The sequence below is a fragment of the Branchiostoma belcheri genome, unplaced genomic scaffold (genome assembly GCF_001625305.1).
Source record: "Branchiostoma belcheri isolate BF01 breed outbred unplaced genomic scaffold, Haploidv18h27 scaffold69, whole genome shotgun sequence".
Taxonomy (NCBI): domain Eukaryota; kingdom Metazoa; phylum Chordata; class Leptocardii; order Amphioxiformes; family Branchiostomatidae; genus Branchiostoma; species Branchiostoma belcheri.
The window spans coordinates 290,944-305,088 of record NW_017804342.1 but is presented as its reverse complement, the minus strand read 5'-3'; the positions used below and the strand labels follow the sequence as shown (position 1 = coordinate 305,088).

The 14,145-nt window shown below is 39.9% G+C and overlaps 1 protein-coding gene and 1 long non-coding RNA gene across 2 annotated transcripts in view; one reads left to right on the top strand and one right to left on the bottom strand.

Moving 5' to 3' along the window:
• The first annotated feature begins 375 nt into the window (after positions 1–375).
• On the top strand, positions 376–748 carry LOC109484172. Its single transcript, XR_002141065.1, has 3 exons — positions 376–424; positions 507–613; positions 720–748. It is a non-coding gene; the product is annotated as an uncharacterized LOC109484172 (long non-coding RNA).
• Positions 749–8,155: 7,407 nt separating this feature from the next.
• Positions 8,156–14,145, bottom strand: part of LOC109484100 (protein dispatched homolog 3-like) — a 32,265-nt gene continuing 26,275 nt past the window's right edge. The window contains exons 17-20 of the mRNA XM_019787322.1: positions 11,694–11,890; positions 11,129–11,402; positions 10,389–10,555; positions 8,156–9,963 (exon numbers count right to left, since the gene is read on the bottom strand). Of these exons, the coding sequence (XP_019642881.1) occupies positions 9,595–9,963; positions 10,389–10,555; positions 11,129–11,402; positions 11,694–11,890 (1,007 nt within the window). The 3' untranslated portion in view covers positions 8,156–9,594. The remainder of the gene's footprint in view (positions 9,964–10,388; positions 10,556–11,128; positions 11,403–11,693; positions 11,891–14,145) is intronic.

Sequence of the window (14,145 nt, the reverse complement as noted above, 5' to 3'; positions counted from 1 at the left end):
ATAGTATTAAAATGACCAAGCCCACGTATTTCTGGCACAAACACTACACTACACTACACTACCTCACTTCAAGGTAGCAATTCCTGTTTTCAAAACATTTTGCGCCGTGTGTTCTCGTATTCCACATAAAGTTTCAGTTGAAGGGGGTTGATTTATTTTATTGTTGTTTCTATCCACGATTTTTATGGTCATTATGTACAATTTTCGTTGAGGTATGTGTTTGTTTTAAAGTAAGGATATTATATATACATTTAAGGTGTGTGTGTGCATTGTTATTTTTTAATTTGAGAGAAGTGTTCAACTTATGTGTTCAACTTATAATGCATGTATGGTTAGATGATGGCTGATGCAGTAGTGAGAACTTCTGTCTGAACCCGACAAGACAGATTGGAGAAATGATTTGAAGACCGAAGAGGAATATCAGGTGACAAAAATCTGAAATCTGCATTTTACCTACAGTTAATTTGAGTTGAGACAAGCGTGTAACTTCTAATGTCTGTATATAGTTAGGTGATATGACTGATGCAGTTTGTAGTGAGGACTGATACTGTCTGAACCTGACAAGACAGATTGGACCAGACCAGATGATTTGATGACCCAAGAGGAATATCAGGTGATTCCAATTCTGCATTTTAACTACCATTTACTTGGTATTATTTGAGACAAGTGTGCAACTTTTAATGTCTGTAGATATTGTAGTTACAGTACATGTACTGTAGGTTGCTGCTGACTGATGCAGTAGTACTGTAACTGCCTGTACCTGACAAGACAGACTGGACCAGACCAGATGATTTGAAGACCCAGGAGGAATATCTGTTAGGTGAGAAAAATCCCAATTCTTAATTTTACCTACACTGCTATTTGAGACAAGTGTGTAACTTCTGATGTCTGTATAGTTAGGTGGCTGCTGACTGATGCAGTAGTGGTGAATTCTTCGTATACCTGACAAGAGAAGATTGGACCACATCGGGTGATTTAAAGACACAAGAGCAAGATGACAACAACAACATCCACAGGTGAGATAATGATTGCTTTCGAAGATCTGTTTGACTCTCTTCCCTTATGTCTTACACTTTATAAAAATAACACACATGTAGCAAAACATCTTTCACATTAATTTTGCATTTCCTTTGACTTGAATAAATGACTAGTATATTACACTTCTTGGGCACTTGTCAACATTTCTAGGAAGAGGCAAAGTAAAAGGTTGCATACAAGAGTTCGTCTTTACCTTCATCACATATGTTATTATAATTATTATTAAGAACTCTGAGGTGTAACATGCTACAAGTACAATACATTTTGTATCTATACTCCTTCTCACATCTTCAAACGATTCATCTGACAAAAGAGGTTACATTGTATAATGTCTCAAGTATAACCTTGGTCCCACATTGCACTTTTAGTCATTTGAGATACAGCACGTCATACTTTTTGCTCTGTGCTTTGGACCTTTACAGGCAGCATTTAGCTCCATTCTTACTGTCATAAACTTGCATGTTGTGTGACATAATGCAATGCATTAGTAAGGCCAATTGCTGTCAGTACAGTGACTTTTGTTTCTTTGTCTTCAAGATGGGGACCTGGAGACTAGACTGCAACTGAGGAGGAAGAACCAGACTTTTGTAGGCAGGGCTGCGTGAAAGAAGAATTGGGGAGGAGTGAGTATGGTTTCTTTATTAACATGAGACAACACTCCACATGCGCACACTTGCACTCACACTTGCTTTTTTCGTGAGGTCAGCCCATTTAACGTTTATTGTAGCCGGCAACTTCAATTTCATGTCAAGCAACACTGAAAAATTCTTCATATTGTATGGTTGAATGCCAAATTGCCCCTAAATTGTTGCTTCAGACCATTACACTTAAATTCTTCCGCTGAAAAACTTCGTCTCTTAGCTGGCCGCATCAATTCCTTTAATAGTCATCCTCTTCATATCCTATGCATCCCAAATTGCCCCCAAAATTGTCGCTTTGGACCTTTACACTTAAATTCTCCTGCCAAAAAAACTTGTCTATCTTTGTACTACTTCCTTGTTCAGTCCATTTTCCCCGCCAAAAAAAAAAATTGGCACCCTCACCTGTTTAATTAATTGGATTAAGTTTTCCCGCCAAAAAACTTAGTATATAGAGCACTCTAACCTTGAACTTGTGCCCCCCTCCCCACTCTTCCTGCCCACCTTCCACAACTCAGAGTATGTTAGTTACTCTGTTCTCTGGACTTCTTCGAACATGTAGTCACCACACTGCTACACAAACACTTTGTTGATCGAGTGCAGTTTTTCCCACCACTTAGACTTTAGAATAATTTCTCGCTCGGTCAATTGCACTGGTATACTGATGTGTCGAAGCATCAATGTCTCCGAAAAGACAATCCCCTGGGGAGTACACTTAGTGCATTGACTGACCAGGAGAGCAAGAGATTATTCTAAAGTCTAAGTGGTGGAAAAACTGCACTCGATCAACAAAGTGTTTGTGTAGCAGTGTGGTGACTACATGTTCGAAGAAGTCCAGAGAACAGAGTAACTAACATACTCTGAGTTGTGGAAGGTGGGCAGGAAGAGTGGGGAGGGGGGCACAAGTTCAAGGTTAGAGTGCTCTATATACTAAGTTTTTTGGCGGGAAAACTTTATCCAATTAATTAAACAGGTGAGGGTGCCAATTATTTTTTTTGCAGGAGAATTTAAGTGTAAAGAAAGGTCTGAAGCGACAATTTGGGATGCATACAACATGAAGAGGATAACTAGAGAATTCATGCGGCCAGCTAAGATTCAAAGTTTTTCAGTGAGAATTTAAGTATAAAAGTCCAATTTTAAAGCGACAATTTTGGGGCAATTTGGGATTCATACAATATGAAGAGGATAACAACGTGGAATTCATGCAGCCGGCTTGGATGCAAAGTTTTTCGGCAGGAGAATTTAAGTGTAAAGGTCTGAAGCAACAATTTAAGGACAATTTGGCATTCAACCATACAATATGAAGAATTTTTAAGTGTTGCTTAACATGAAATTGAAGTCACCAGCTACAATAAACGTTAAATGAAGAAAGAGAAATGTGAGTGCAAGAGAAAAGAGAAATGTGAGTGCAAGTGTGTGCATGTGGAATGTTGTATCGTGTTAATAAAGAAACCATACTCACTCCTGCCTATCTTCCCCCTGTTGCAGTCCAGTCTCGGGGTCCGCATCTTGAAGACAAGGAAACAAAAGTCACTGTATTGACAACAGCAATAGGCCTTACTAATGCAAGATATTTTGTCACACAACATGCAAGTTTATGACAGTAAGAATGGAGCTAAATGCTGCCTGTAAAGGTCCAAAGCACAGTGCAAAAAGTATGACGTGCTGTATCTCAAATGACTAAAAGTGCAATGTGGGACCAAGGTTATACTGGAGACATTATACAATGTAACCTCTTTTGTCAGACGAATCGTTTGAAGATGTGAAAAGGAGTATAGATACAAAATGAATTGTACTTGTAGCATGTTACACCTCAGAGTTCTTAATAACAATAATAACATATGTGATGAAGGTAAAGACGAACTCTTGTATGCAACCTTTTACTTTGCCTCTTCCTAGAAATGTTGACAAGTGCCCAAGAAGTGTAATATACTAGTCATTTATTCAAGTCAAAGGAAATACAAAATTACTGTGAAAGATGTTTTGCTACGCATGTGTGTTATTTTTATAAAGTGTAAGACATAAGTTAAGAGAGTCAAACAGATCTTCAAATTAAAGCAATCATTATCTCACCTGTGGATGTTGTTGTTGTCATCTTGCTCTTGTGTCTCTAAATCACCCGATGTGGTCCAATCTTCTCTTGTCAGGTTTAGACAGTAGTCTTCAATACTGCATCAGTCAGCAGCCACCTAACTATACAAACAGTAGAAGTTACACAATTGTCTCAAATAAAAAAGTACATAGTAGGTTGAATGCAAAATTCCGATTTTTCTCACCTGAGAGTCATCTTTGGGACTCAAATCACCTGGTCTGGTCCAATCTTCTCTTGTCAGGTATACGAAGAATTCACCACTACTGCATCAGTCAGCAGCCACCTAACTATACAGACATCAGAAGTTACACACTTGTCTCAAATAGCAGTGTAGGTAAAATGAAGGATTGGGATTTTTCTCACCTAACAGATATTCCTCTTGGGTCTTCAAATCATCTGGTCTGGTCCAGTCTGTCTTGTCAGGTACAGGCAGTTTAAGTAGCCACTACTACTGCATCAGTCAGCAGCCACCTACAGTACATGTACATGTAACTACAATATGTACAGACATTAAAAATTACACACTTGTCTCAAATAATACCAAGTAAATGGTAGTTAAAATGCAGAATTGGAATCACCTGATATTCCTCTTGGGTCATCAAATCATCTGGTCTGGTCCAATCTGTCTTGTCAGGTTCAGACAGTATCAGTCCTCACTACAAACTGCATCAGTCATATCACCTAACTATATACAGACATTAGAAGTTACACGCTTGTCTCAACTCTAATTAACTGTAGGTAAAATGCAGATTTCAGATTTTTGTCACCTGATATTCCTCTTCGGTCTTCAAATCATTCGTCCAATCTGTCTTGTCAGGTTCAGACAGAAGTTCTCACTACTGCATCAGCCATCATCTAACCATACATGCATTATAAGTTGAACACATAAGTTGAACACTTCTCTCAAATTAAAAACTAGCAATGCACACACACACCTTAAATGTATGTATAATATCTTTACTTTACAACAAACACATACCTCGACGAAAATTGTACATAATGACCATAAAAATCGTGGATACAAACAACAATAAAATAAATCAACCCCCTTCAACTGAAACTTTATGTGGAATACGATAACACACGGCGCAAAATGTTTTGAAAACAGGAATTGCTACCTTGAAGCATAGTCAACTGTAGTGTTTGTGCCAGAAATACGTGGGCTTGGTCATTTTAATACTATTTACTGAATTGCTCTAAAATGGAAACGTGCCACCTCATGGTACAAGGAGACGTCACGGGAACTCACGGTCGTCTGCTCAAATGCAGCCGCCAGATGATGATGATGGAAACGAACAAGCTTTTAAATTATACATAATACATTGCAAATGATAATGAAGAACGAAAGTATGGTCACCTCGACATAACTAGTTTTCAACCGTTTTGTATCGAATACATTTCGGCGCCCTGAAGCTTTGAGGCCACCATTTTTGGCGGGAAACATAACTAATCATGTACACGGCCACATTCCAACAGGTGTTTTGAACCACGTGGAGATAAAGAAAAAAGTTTGGTCGATACACATTTTCTTTCAACAAATCTAACCTCAAAACGCTGAACAACTGACTAAAAAGACATGCACATACATTTTATATATACTGTACAAGCGCACCACACATTGAAAATGTTGTTGAAAACGCGGAAACTTGATAGACCTTGCTAAGCCTGTTTAAAATTAGGAACGGCCGCTCCCTAATACAGAAATAAGTAACTTCTTACGGAATATAACTTGACATGTTCGTACTAGTTGCTAAGGAATAATGTCAGCCAAACAATGTACTGGTTTACCTGCAACAATGAGCGAAGTCGTCCCTATACCACGCTACTCTTCCCAACTGTCTCGCCATTTTTGTCTTCTCCACAATTCGCCAGGTGAAGAAATCCGCACTTTCTCTTCAAAACATCACCAGAACGGTACAACTCCTCAGCGAACACTCCCAGACATTCTGCTGCACACTTACTAAGACATTCTACCGACGAAAACGTCAAAAAGGACCCAGGAAGTTTGAAAAAAAATCAGCCCAGAGTATTTCCGTCGTACGAAAGCGCCATTTTGAACGGAGTCAACGGACCATGCCAACCTTGTTTTTACACAGGTGTGCAGAACGGCCGTGCATAATTAATATGAAGTTGGTAATCTAATTATGACGACTAATGGCGGCCCGTTTCGGTGCCAGGCACTTATATGTGTCGAAGGACGATTAGATTAAGAGTATCTAATTACGAAAAATACTAACGTTGGTGCACTTCTGTAGACTGGGCCAGGGTGTGTAGGGGATCCCTTGTACTCAGGTTTTGACTATTCGATCGTGTTACGTTGCCACACATAGGCCGACAGACCTGTCCTTGGTGCTGACACACGTTCACACAGACGGACAGACCTGTCCTTGGTTCTGACACACGTTCACACAGACGGACAGACCTGTCCTTGGTGCTAACACACGTTCAGACCTGTCCTAGACATTAAGATGTCCATAAGTTTGTATTACATGTAATTGCTTAATTGCAACGGTGAATGCTCTGGTAACTTTTATCATAATTTATCCACGTGATGTGATTGTTAGCTAGTATTCGTAGCTTATACATTATGCCCAGTCGAGTTCCTTTTTCTCAGACTTTTAAAGTTACAAACCTTTCAAAGTAGTACTTCTAGCAAGATGGAGAAGTGAAATATTTTTATATCAATTAAAGAGTACATACGTACATTGTAGCATGAAGTAAAGAGCACACAAAAAAACACACAACACAAGTAGAATGTTGCCCTTATATTTACATTAAAATGCAGGAGGTTGTTCCAGCCTGTTTCATGCAGCTTGGATTCTGTACAACAGAACATACGGGATTTTCAATATCCTCTTCATTGGTACATTAAATCATACAGTGAACTGTGCATCAGCCCTTAGAGTAATGTTATGCAGAGCAAGAGTGTAGAGTGTGTTGTTTCTGTTCAAATAACAACTGTTACCCATAAGGCCCCGCTTTCCACTGCATGGTAACTGTTGAACGACTGAAAACTTTCGTATGATCTACGATTTCATAAAAGCATGATTTGAAAGACAACAAAACACAAAAAGCTTACAGAATGTGTCTCTTTATCATGAAATTAATTTTGACTATCATGTTTTTTTGGTCGCTTCATTAACAGATATCACCTCAGTGGAAAGGGGGTATAATGCAGCAATAACAAACACATGCTTCTCCAAAATACAGCAGAATTTTTCCATGATCCTCAAGAGTCTTCTTCTGGCATAATTAAAGATATAGGTGCATTTGGTACTGTTGAAGACCACACAAGATAGTACTAGTCTAGTAACTAGACTATATTTCACTGTTAAAATCAAATAATGTGCATTTACATGCATATGCACATAGCACTGTGCAAAAGCATGCTGCTTCATGATAAAAAAAACATTTAACTTTCATACAATAACAGACCAAGCCAGGAATTTCAAACATTGGTGGTTTGAACAATGTCAAAGAATAGCATGTATTACTAATCAGAATGGAATGAACATTTGGTATCTAATGGATGTTTGGTCAATGTTGCATCAGAATAATGGGCATTGCATACAATATCTCTTTGGACAGAACTACATGGATCCAAAATACAGGATATTCTCATGCTTATGTTCTGGCTATATTTTGGGTAAATGCTCCGAAGAATGCATTGAAAATGCATACTGAGGCATACTGGGACATGTACACTGGCATGTAGTGCTGAAAAAGCCACTAGCAGTATCCCAGAATACCTTGTTGACATCCCAGAATACCTTGTTGAAATTGTAAAGGTGTTGATCACAGATCTGTGGAAATAAAGACGAACAACAGAATAACAGTACTACAATTTAAAGAACGTGATAAAGAAGCAGTAGACAGTCATAAATGTCAGTTGATTTAAAATTCTGCTTTGCATGATTCAAGTTGGAGTGCATACATTCTGTATGCAAACAATACGTTAAATATACCCCGAAAATGTCCTGGAGTGATATTAGTGGTTAGACGTCTTTACATGCAGTATAGAAGAAATCATATATTCCCTCATTACTTCATCCCATACATTTCCATTCCAAAATGTAAACCTTAACATCTACTTAGTCTAGTATCACACATTATCATGATCATCCTTTCAACAAAACCAACAAAATCTGATGACCCTCAGACCTCCAAAACAAAACCATCTCAACTTGTTACAAACTTAAGGTCCATCAACTAATCATCATTTGCATTGAAAGCTGCATTTATTTCAATTAAAAGTTATCAATAATTTTGCAGAAATTTACACACCGTGTCACTTACACCACATGCAGAACACTCATAAAATGCTGCTTACTGTTCAGGGGCATTAGGCAGGCAAGAATTCATTGTTGTGCACCTTTCAAATGTTTCCACTACTGATACCAATATGTGCTTACAGCAGCAAATTGCACATTGGATGAAACTGCAAGCTAAACCAAGCTTAGGGTAAAACTATCAGTGAAGTCAGGTATATACTGGCCAATAAAAAACTCTGGCTCAAGTTAAGCTGACCAATTAGAAGTATGCAATTAGGCCCTATAGCCAGCCTATGCTATGTAAAAGTTGCATTCAATGAAGAAAATGGTCTTCAATGAGAGTTTTAAACACAGTTTGAATACTAGACATCTTCCTTTTGTTCAGAACTGGCTCACAATATTTGACATCAAGCGAAAACCATCCACACTTCACATTGTCTACAAAACTCTCTCTCATCTGATACTCTCTTAAGTACTGTACCTACTTCTACACATATCCCAATTCCATTGGTGTCTTCCTGACTGGATTTTACATTACACAATACCTGGAAAGCTAAATGTACTATCTTTTACCTTTGACACTCGCACCACATTGTCCAATGTACCAGATAGCACTGACAAAACCTTTACAATTTACCACTGACTGCAACACAAGATGTACAATGTATCTTCTAAGTGTCTGGTAGTATAAATCTTTAGCTTTAGGGTCTGTGTTAAGTAGCCCTTGTACCAGTTTGTGTGCATAATATTTCATTGTTGACTAAGAGGAAAAGCCAATTGAAAAAGTTCCCATCTCTCCATACTATTCAAATTCATGACTGTGGAATAGTAGAACTGCGTTGCAGCAAGGTTTACCTCAATCTGTGGCTTCATTCCAAATAGCTCTAACTTGTTTGAACTCACTCCGCTGTGGTCTAAGCCCCTCACCAAATTTGAATTGGTTGAAGCAATTTAGCAATGGTTTCACAACTAAAAAATACTGGATCCTCCTATTCACTCAGAGGGAAGTTAGACATAGAAAAAGGTCTGGGATGGGTTTTTAATTTTTGGAAGTTACGTAATTATATATTATATTAATAATATATAGCATTTTAGGTAACTTAAAAGCACACCATAATTGAAAGTGCACAGTCTCTCTAGTGGTCTGTATGTTTTTCTGTTCCCTCTATCTGCTTGGAGATAACCCCTACCTAAGCCTGGTACCCATCTTACTCTAACTCTGGTTTGCTTCTCTAACGACGTCTGTACAGAAAAGTCCAAGGCATCGTAATAGAGAAAAGATTGTCATTTGAATTTTTGCCTACGATAGCTCTGAGTCATACTGTCCTTGTGAGTTTATGGTAATGGGGTTCGAACAAGCATTTTGAAGTCTGATCCCTGGTACACTGCTGTAAAATATTTGATTCTCCCCCCTCCAAAAAAGCAGGATGTACAGTGTAAGGACTAAACGTTACAATAGGGAAGCGGGCTGGACTATGTTGCATAGACTGAAGTAATTGTTGGAGTGAACTGGAGCTAGAATGGGTTGGATACCAGGTTCTCTCTAGCTACCCTGTCAGTGGAACAGTGAGTTCCCGTCAGGCCCGGGTATGACCACACCTTCTCTGTACGCGACGTAACACGCCAGCACTGCCAGTGATAGGACGACAGCTGCACCAATCAGAGCCTTCAGGGAGGCCTTCCAGGTGCTCTGGAACTTCGCCGGCGCCGCTACAGCAAGGAATGCGGTGCACGCCGTGAGCGCGTACAGGATGGACATGGCGGTGTTGATGGCGACGATTTCGCCGAACTTGGAGAACGGGACGAAGGTGGTGAAGCAGAGAGGGATGGCGGCGATGATGGTTGTCACGGCGCTGCTGATGATTGACACACCGATGTGGCTGACGGCAACCTTTGCTCGCCAGCGCCGTAAATGTGCGTTGGACTGAAAAACAAGTCCATTTGTCAAAACAAAGTTGCCTCTACATGTAACATGCCAACACATAAAAACACACATTCTAAAGCACTTGTTATGCAGACATATATAATAAATCATACAAACAGAACATACTTGACAGCCGGTAATATTTCAAAAACTGTCCTCTAATATCCGGCAATATTTTCTTCATTTTGCAGCAAAGATTTTGCAATCTACAGAAGGCTTTAGGTGGTTTGGAAAAAAAAGGGGTATGTGAAATGTTTTTTTTTGGTAATAAGTCCGGACTCGGTTCTTGACTTTTAGGTTTTTTTTGGACTTGAACCTAAACATTCTTACAAGTCCGGATCCAAGTCCAGTGAACCGGTACACAGCACAAGCATTTGATAAAGACATACGAAACCAGAATTGAAACAAATTAAGGTTACATGTACCTGTAGAGCTTGGCTGGGTGGGTTTTTCCCTGCTAGAAGGTAACCCTCTACAAGATGTGCACAGTAGTCCACAGATGACCCAACCAGGATGGAGAGAGAAATGGCCTCCACTGCACCAATCTGCCACCCAGCAATGAAGAACACAGCTACTACACTGCAAATCACTCCTGTATATAACGACACGACACAGGTACATTTACATATTGTAGTTATAATATACACTAACCTTGGAACTACATAATTGTAAAGACACAATAGCTAAGAGTCAATTAAGTATTGTAAATCACTAAAGGTAGCAAAAGTTTGCAGTCTGAGAAAAATGGAAATATTTGTGGAGCTACATGTAATACGTTTGCAAGAAAGTCTGCATATTTTTTGTTCAAGGTAATTACAAGTACTGAGGTGACTGGGAAAACTGTGAATATTAAAGTACCTCGAAAAAATTGTAATTTACAGTATGTTTATGTATGTGGATAGGACAAAAATGCTCTGAGATACAAGGCCGCATATCATGTTATAACTCTTTACAGAGACCTACATGTATCTGCAAAACAATGAACAAGGCCTGAAAAGTATAGACATGTGAAAAATGAAAGAGTTGACAGAAAAAAATAAATTGTGTGTTCTTGGTACAGAACAGGTGCAACGCACCACAGTTTTGTTTACAAGTTATAGAAATTAATAAAATAAATATACATCAACAAACAAACAAACACTATAAGCCCTTCATATCCACGTACCAAGTATAGTGAAGAACACAATGAACAGCAGCATGACATGTCCAGTGAACACCACCACAGCCAGGATACAGATGACCATGGACAGCACCAGCCCGTAGATGGCACTGCTCACTCCCACAATCTCCATGAAGATCTCCTTCCAGTAGTCGCAGGTCTGGAAGCCAGACTTCAGGCCGGAGTTGGCGGGAAGCTTGTCGATCTCCTGCTTCAGGAAGGCTTCCCAGGCCTGGTAGTCATGGTAGGAGGAGAAGGAGGACTGGCCCTTGTAGGTGGTCTGGGGGGAACAGAAGAGGAGAGACTTGTTAGTTTGAACCATTGAGAATCTTTAGTCACGAAAGCTCGAATTGGCCTGCAGGCTGCTTTTCATTGAGGTCATGGGGGAGGTAAGGGTCACCCACTAATTGTCACCCACTATTTTTCATCCATAAACGAGATCTTACATTAGGAGAAATAATATTATATCTTAATGATGATGAATGTGTACACATTTCATTTAGAAAACTACCCTGGTTAAAGAAAACAGAAAGAAATGACCATGAATAAACAAGATCAAAGTGTGACTTACTGATTCGAAGGACATGGCGACCCATCTGACCTCTCGGCCGATGATGCCGACCGCGGCCTTGGTGGTCTCCCCGTGCACCAGGTTAGGTTTGGGCAGGTCCTGACAGGACGGGTACTGATCAAACGCCTTCCCACCAGGCATCAGGGTCTGCAGGTAACGCTCCGCCTCTGGCGAAGGAGAGGATACAAGAAGAATAACTTTATTCCACGAAAACTTTAGCAGTTAACAACGTATGGTTAACATATACATAATATTACATAGTAGCTATTGCTACCAGGGTAACATTCATATAACAATATTAACAGATAATCGAATAATCGTCCCTACGATTGTGGGCATCAGACGAAAGAAGAAGTCTTCTAAGAAGTGGCAGTTCTAACAGTTCTAAGAAGCTAATCTACTAGTTAAGGGTTAATGTCCCGCCCCGAGGTGAATATGGTGTGATAAAGCCTTGTCAGTTGCTATAACCACCGAATAAAGCCACCAAGTGAGCGCAGCGAACGAGGTGGCTTTATGAGGTGGTTATAGCAACTGACAAGGCTTTATCACACCATATTCACCGAGAAAGGGCGGGCCATTAACACTATTATCATATAGCTTACACGATAGCCTATCCAAACTGATGCAGTGAAGAGTGACACAATGTACCCTTGCACATGCTGAATAGAACATAGAATGTTTGTTCCGTCTGGAGTCACCTGAGGTCACTGGGGGGTTCATGTTCTATGTCTTCTATCTGGGTCACAGGCAGGGAACAGGTGTTCTTATGGGAGTCATTGGAACACAACTCAAGTTATTTTTGGATTTTTTAGAAGTAGAGCCATGTTCAATTGGGTCACCTGAGGTCATATGCGGGTGATTATTCATTTTGTTTAATGTATGGATTGGGATGAATAAATACCCGATTTTGACTCTATTTGTGACATTACGGCGACATAAAGAATGTGGAATGGAGCCTTCTGATTGGTCAACGTCACGCGGCTATATGATAATATATTATAACGAACGACAGTTCAAGGCTGAACAATAAAACGCGATATAAACGTTTTTCAAGCTCGGTAAAATGCGGTAATGAATTCCCCACCGTCCACATAACTTCTTGCAGCAGACGCGCTCACAAATTATCCTGCAAATTTCAAAGGGGCGTTCGCTCCAATCCTTTCTGTGATATAGAGAGCGGCTGACATCCTGCATAAGGCCACAACAAGTAAATTTCATGGATGACATCTTCCACAGATTCCAAATCTAATGTAAGCGGGCGAAAAAAACAAGGCGGGCCGAAAAAAAAAGGTTTCTACAATTCAAAATTTTTGACTCAATCATTGTACAACGGTTTTGATTCAGTAGAAGCATCACATGTACACAGCCAGCATAACATATCACTGCAAGAAACAATGTAAGAAACAAAACATTAAATCTGAGCCTTTTCTTGCCTCCTCTCTTCATAGTTATCTGCCACCCACCTTCCGGCATGGCAACAGACATCTTTGCCCATTTTCGGCATGTTGACCACTGTCAGAAGGCAACATTTTTTTCCAAAATCAGGCGGAAATTAGTGCGCGCGCTGATGTCATCCATAAAATTTACTTGCTGTGGCCTAATTTCCATCGCTTTGGATGAATCCATCACTTTCATAAAAGCGAGGCGGCACAGATGCTGCCAGTCAGGCGTGAAATATTAACCAATCCCCGCACGGCAGCTTTCGACAAGGCAATAAACTGGCCTCATCTTTCACTAGGCCTACCCTTTTAACGGGGGTTTACGGAACCATAGGCAGCGGTCTTATAGTGAGACCGTGGCCTCAAATATGGTCATGGATATCACGTCTCTGGTCTTTGGAAAAATCACAGGTGAACTCTCTGAATCCTTAAAGATAGCTTCAAGAGATTGTAGTTGGAATATGAGCAATTGCCAGCACAATCAGAAAGTTGTGTTGCATTAGGACTTTGGCTTCGAATATAAGGGGGTTTACAGAACCATAGGCAGCGGTCTTATAGTGAGACTGTGGCCTCAAATATGGATATCACGTCCCTGGTCTTTCAAGCAAAATCACAGGTGAACTCTCTGAATCCTTGAATATTTTCACGAGATTGTAGTTGGGATATGACAAAGCACAATCAGAAATGGTATTGGACTGTGGCTTCAGATATGGCTATTTATATCACATCTTTGGTCTTTCAAGCAAAATTATAGGTAAACTGTCTGAATCCTTAAATAGTTTCAAGAGATTGTAGTTGGAATATGACCAATTGCCAGCACAATCAGAAAGTTGTGTTGCATTAGGACTTTGGCTTCGAATATAAGGGGGTTTACAGAACCATAGGCAGCGGTCTTACAGTGAGACTGTGGCCTCAAATATGGTCATGGATATCACGTCCCTGGTATTTCTGGACTAAATTACAGGTGAACTCTCTGAATCCTTGAATAGTTGCATGGGATTGAGTTGGGATAT